The sequence below is a fragment of the Callorhinchus milii genome, unplaced genomic scaffold (genome assembly GCF_018977255.1).
Source record: "Callorhinchus milii isolate IMCB2004 unplaced genomic scaffold, IMCB_Cmil_1.0 Scaffold2, whole genome shotgun sequence".
In the NCBI taxonomy this organism is placed as follows: Eukaryota; Metazoa; Chordata; class Chondrichthyes; order Chimaeriformes; family Callorhinchidae; genus Callorhinchus; species Callorhinchus milii.
The window spans coordinates 52214637-52220081 of record NW_024704743.1 but is presented as its reverse complement, the minus strand read 5'-3'; the positions used below and the strand labels follow the sequence as shown (position 1 = coordinate 52220081).

Here is a 5445-nt window from a genome sequence, read left to right as displayed (position 1 = left end):
GTCTAGAATAAGAGCAATAGTACTGATTTTTGATCCAAGTAATACATATTTGAAATTAATTATTAAAATAAAATATTTTGTAGAAATACCTACTTGAACCTCATCTATTTGATATGCTTCATTTGAACTGCCACACATTTGAGACTATCTTCCTACCAAAAACAAAGCACAGCAGTACATTAAGATCACTCAGAATACCATTTATTCAAACCTAAATAGAGGTTAATTATCTGTAAAATTAGAAATTACATTGATAGTATTTATTCAAAGAGGAAAAAACAAGACAAGGTTGACTTAACAGGTTTTTATTTAATGAAATTACAAAATTCGACATTGCTTATACATCAATTTCCACATTGTGATTTGTGATAATTAAAGTTCAAATTAAATTGGCTCACACCATCTTCTCAGGTCAGCCTTGCCTTTGTTTGTGCCTGGGGTGGGTCTTGCAGTACACAAACATGTGTCCTCGCCTACGCACAAAGAAACAGTCTTTGCAGCGTTTCTTTAAGGCAGTCTTTGTTTTCATTCCTACGCTTTGTTGCACGGATTGCAGTTGATTTGGTCCAAGAAATGTGACAGCGGCAGGTCTGACAACCTCATACGGACCTGGCCAAATGTTGGGTTTCATTGTCACTGCAGTGCTCAAACATCTGTATACCACAGAGGAGACAGATGGCGAATGGAGCATTGAGTTTCTGTTCAGCTGCCACAAAGGTTTGCTGATCACCTGGAGGAGATTCTTCACAAAAGAGGAGGCCATCCTGTTAGAAACTGGAATAAAATGTACATGCTTTAGAAACAATCACCAATTTGTCATTCACAGACCCTTGTAATTTATTTTTTCTTATAAACATCAATGAATCAAAGTGATCCTGCCAGCTAATTTCACTTGAGGCTTTTAATCTAAATATACTATAGGGTAAGACTCAATGTTTCAGGTGCATAAAATGATATAATAATAATGCTTGCATTTGATACAGCGACTTATCACACGTGGAGATGTCTCAAAGTTCTCAAGGCGAAATGCTACATTATAATGAATCAGTGAAAGCCTGTCCTACTTTCGGGTCATTGGCTCACTCCGCACGCCACTTCCAATGTGACTGCCCAGCTTCTTACGATCCTGTAGTTATGCTGAATAAAGACTCGCTGCACTTATACATTCTTCTCTAAGATCCTGAAGATTGTAAACATCCTCATCTTCCTCCTGTAAACTGCAGTATTTTGAACCCTGACAAAGAAATAGGGATGTACAGAGACAAAAAATATCCCTCCCAGTCCTGACCCATTGACCCGTCTAAATATAAAATACTAAAAACAAAACTGATTTCCTCTCTCCCACCTTAATTGAATTCTCTCTTGAATTTTCTGACTCAATCGTCCGTCACTAATTTCCTGGACAGTGCATTCCACATCTTCACCCCTCTCTGTATACTCAAAGAGGTATTTCTAAGGGTGATAGTGGGTTCCCCGAGTCTATGGAATTTCAATGGGGGGGGGGGGGGGCTATCCCTGTGAGGTGCCACTCAGCCAAATTCCTGCCCCTCCCCTCTGCAAGCTCAATGGGTGAGCGGAGGGAGGCATCGACTTTGCTGCAGCTTTGCGGTTTCACTGGTTCAAGTGCATGTCAATCAACTAGATTATTCTGCATTTTGTTGCAACTGCAGTACCATTCAGAGCGAAAATTGTAAAGGGTTACTTGAGCAGAAACCATCAGACAAAAGGGGCACAGTTTTAAATAAAAATGAAAAACACTGATATATAAAACATTACAAAATTACATTTGGATAGCGCCCTTCATGTCAGGAGGACGTCCCAAGGTGCTGGACAGTCAGGGATTTGGACCTGAGCCGGGGTGGTTGGGATCAGGGAGGGTGGAGGGTGGACGAAAGCGTCGTCGAAGATGAGGGTCTTGAGGTGTGCCTTGAAGGAGGCGAGGGAGGGAGCGAGGCGGGCCATGGACATGGAGCAGGCCGGAGCCTGCTGAGTGGAAGTAGCGGACAGGTTGATATGGGGTTAGTAGGTCACAAAGGTAGAAAGGGGTAAGGACGTGGAGGGCCTCAAAGGCGAGGATGAGGATTTTGAACTTTATCCTCTGGGGGATGGAGAGCCAGTGGAGCCAGGCGAGGGTGGGGGTGATGGGGTCATGAAGTCTGGTTCGGGAGAGGACATGAACTGCAGTTCTGAAGTATCTGTAGCTTGTGGAAGGAAGAGTTGGTAAGGCCGACAAGCAGGGAGTTGGCATAGTTGAGCCTTGATGTGACGGACACATGTATGAGGATTTCAACGGCCTGAGGGTTGAGGCAGTGGAGGAACTGGGCGATGTTGTGGAGGTGGGGGAAGGCAGAGCGGATCACAGCATGGATGTGGGGTAGAAGGGGCAGTTGGGGGTCAAACAAGACGTCAAGGTTCCTGACTGGCTCAGTGAGGTGGAGTGTGAATGGTGATGCTGCCAGTGCCTGAGATGTGGTGGCACTGACAGGAGCCAATCAGGAGGGAAACGGGTGTATTGATATTAAACTGGAGAAAGTTAACTCTCACCCAGGACTTGATGTCTGATAGACATTCTGTCAGGACAGCAATGGTCCTGGAATTGAAGGTGAAGGCAGAGAGATAGTTGGGTATCATTAGCATACTTGTGAAAGTTGATTCCATGTCTGCAGGTGATGTCACCAAGAGGGAGCATATATAAGTTGAAGAGAGGGCCAAGGACATAGCCCTGAGGAACACAGCACAATACTGTTCAGGGGCTGGAGAAATCTGTGCTGATTTTGTTGGTCTCAACCAAGTCTGCATGAAGCTGAATTGGCCCCAGCCTTCACAGGGTTAGGGAAGGAAAAATTAGACAAGGTAGGAACCTTGTCTCCTCCTGGTCCTCGAAAGTACCCTCTACTAGTTGTACACATGTGTGCCCACTATTGGGCATCAGAGTATCGAGCCAAGCTGAGATCTCCATGCATCCCACTTACACATGGAAATCCCAGAGATACATTGTTGGAATAAAACACTCTCTCTCCCTGGAGGGACACATCCTTCTTATCTAATACCGGAACGTATTAGGTGCAGGTTGGCAAAAGCCATGGCTTGGGACCCCAGGTTGTGTGTTGGGGAACTGCTGGAGTCTAACCAGCTAAAACTGCATTGATAGTACTGTTTGGCAAACTTTCCTGCTACTTATCCAGCTAGAACCACCCTACCCATTAGAGCTTTGCTTGCAGGGTTAACAGGAGCTGAGTGGCTGGATTCCCTGACCTCAGTCTGCCCTTCCTGGTCCTGCAATGGAGACAGGTTGGCTGTGCTGTCAGGTGATTGCCTATCTTCCCCTTTTCTCTCACTGTGACTGAGGGTCTGCTCCTGGCCTCTCTCTCGCTCTCTCACTGTGACTGAGGCTCTGCTCCTGGTCTCTCTCTCTCTCTGTCACTGTGTGAGGCTCTGCCCCGGTCTCTCTCTCTCTGTCACTGTGTGAGGCTCTGCCCCGGTCTCTCTCGCTCTGTCACTGTGACTGAGGCTCTGCCCCGGTCTCTATCTCTGTGACTGAGGCTCTGCCCCGGTCTCTCTCTCTCTGTCACTGTGACTGAGGCTCTGCCCCGGTCTCTCTCTCTCTGTCACTGTGTGAGGCTCTACCCCGGTCTCTCTCTCTGTCATTGTGACTGAGGCTCTGCCCCGGTCTCTCTCTCTGTCACTGTGACTGAGGCTCTGCCCCGGTCTCTCTCTCTCTGTCACTGTGTGAGGCTCTATCCCTGGTCTCTCTCTCTCTCTATATGCTCCCGCTTGGTGACATCATCCGCAGACATGGGGTAAATTTCCACATGAAGGCGGATGACACCCAACTCTACCTCTCTGCCTCCACCCTGAACTCCAGGACCACTGGCGTCCTGACCGACTGCCTGTCCGACATCCAAGTCCTGGACGAGGGCCAACTTTCTCCAACTCAACGTCAGCAAGACCGAGGCCCTCCCGATTGGCACGTGCCACCGCTCCCGCACCTCAGGCGCTGGCAGCATCAGCCTCCACGGCTGCACACTCAACCTCACTAAGCCAGTCAGGACCTGGGTGTCTTGTTTGACCCTGAACTGTCCTTTCTCCCCCACATCCGCGCCATGACCGGAACTGCCTACCACCACCTCCGCAACATTGCCAGACTCCGCCACTGCCTCACCCCTCAGGCTGCCCAAACCCTCACCCACACATTTGTCACATCAAGGCTCGATTACGGGAACTCCCTCCTCATCGGCCTTCCCAACCCTTCCCTTCACAAGCTGCAGATCATCCAAAGCTCTGCAGCTCATGTACTCTCACGCACCAGACTCCGTGACCCCATCACTCCCACCCTCTCCCAACTCCACTGGCTCCCCATCCCCCAGAGGATCGAGTTCAAGATCCTCGTCCTCACCTATAAGGCCCTCCATGGCGTTGCCCCCTCCTACCTCTCTGACCTGCTAACTCCCTACCAACCTGCCCACTCCCTCCGGTCAGTGGGCTCCGGCCCTGCTCCATGTCTCCCGCCTGACCCGCCCTACCATCAGTGGCCGGGCTTTCAGCCTCTCTGCCCCCACACTCTGGAACTCCATCCCACGGTCCCTTCGCCTCTCTTCCCCCCTGTGCCTCCTTCAAGGTCGTGGTCTCAAGACCCTTCTCTTCGACCGTTCCTTTGGTCTCCCTCCCACCTCTCTGCCTTCCCTCACCCCTACACCACCCCTCCCCCCCATGCTCGGGCCCCGACACCTGACTGCTCAGCGTTGTTGTGGTTGTTGTCACTGTGGCGGAGGCTCTGCCCCGGTCTCTCTCTCTCTCTCTGTCACTGTGGCGGAGGCGCTGCCCCGGTCTCTCTCTCTCTCTCTCTGTCACTGTGGCGGAGGCGCTGCCCAGGCCTCGGGCCTCTCTCGGTCTCCCTGGTAACAACCTCCAGGTGCCAGTGAGCGCCAGACCGGCTTCCATTGTGACGTGGTACCCTCACCCACCTGCCGCTTCCTCCGTTGCCCTCAACAGCCACCGAGACTGACGCCGACACGCATGCGCGGGCGGCAACCGCTGCGCCAGCGAGGGACGCCGGGAAATGCCGCCAGTGACATTGAGGAGCAGCGAGTGCCGGCGCCGCCGGGTCCTAGAGCCCGTCTGCGCTTACCTCCCGCCACAAACAATAATAATAATCCTCGCGTTCCGTATAGTCTTGGCCTTATCACAGCTCCGAGACGTCGCAAAGCGCTTCACAGAATACACTGCAAAAGGGAATTGACTGTAGATTTTGTGGGAGAAACGCGGCAGCCACTTGCGCGCAGCAGCGTCTCACAAACAGTCGTGGATTGATTAAGTGACCCAATTTATTTTTTAAAAAGGATTATTTCCCCCCGGAAAAGCGATCCGCCAATCGACTAACAACCGGGTTCCTATTTAATGCTGGGTAAACAGGCGCGTGGGGTAAGGAAACTTGCCCAACGTTTG

At 50.6% G+C, this 5445-nt stretch overlaps 1 protein-coding gene across 1 annotated transcript; it reads right to left on the bottom strand.

Moving 5' to 3' along the window:
- Positions 1-291: 291 nt before the first annotated feature.
- mrpl36 (mitochondrial ribosomal protein L36) lies at positions 292-952 on the bottom strand. Its single transcript, NM_001293143.1, has one exon. The coding sequence runs from the start codon at positions 761-763 to the stop codon at positions 413-415; it is 351 nt and encodes a 116-aa protein (NP_001280072.1). The 5' UTR covers positions 764-952; the 3' UTR covers positions 292-412.
- Positions 953-5445: the final 4493 nt, after the last annotated feature.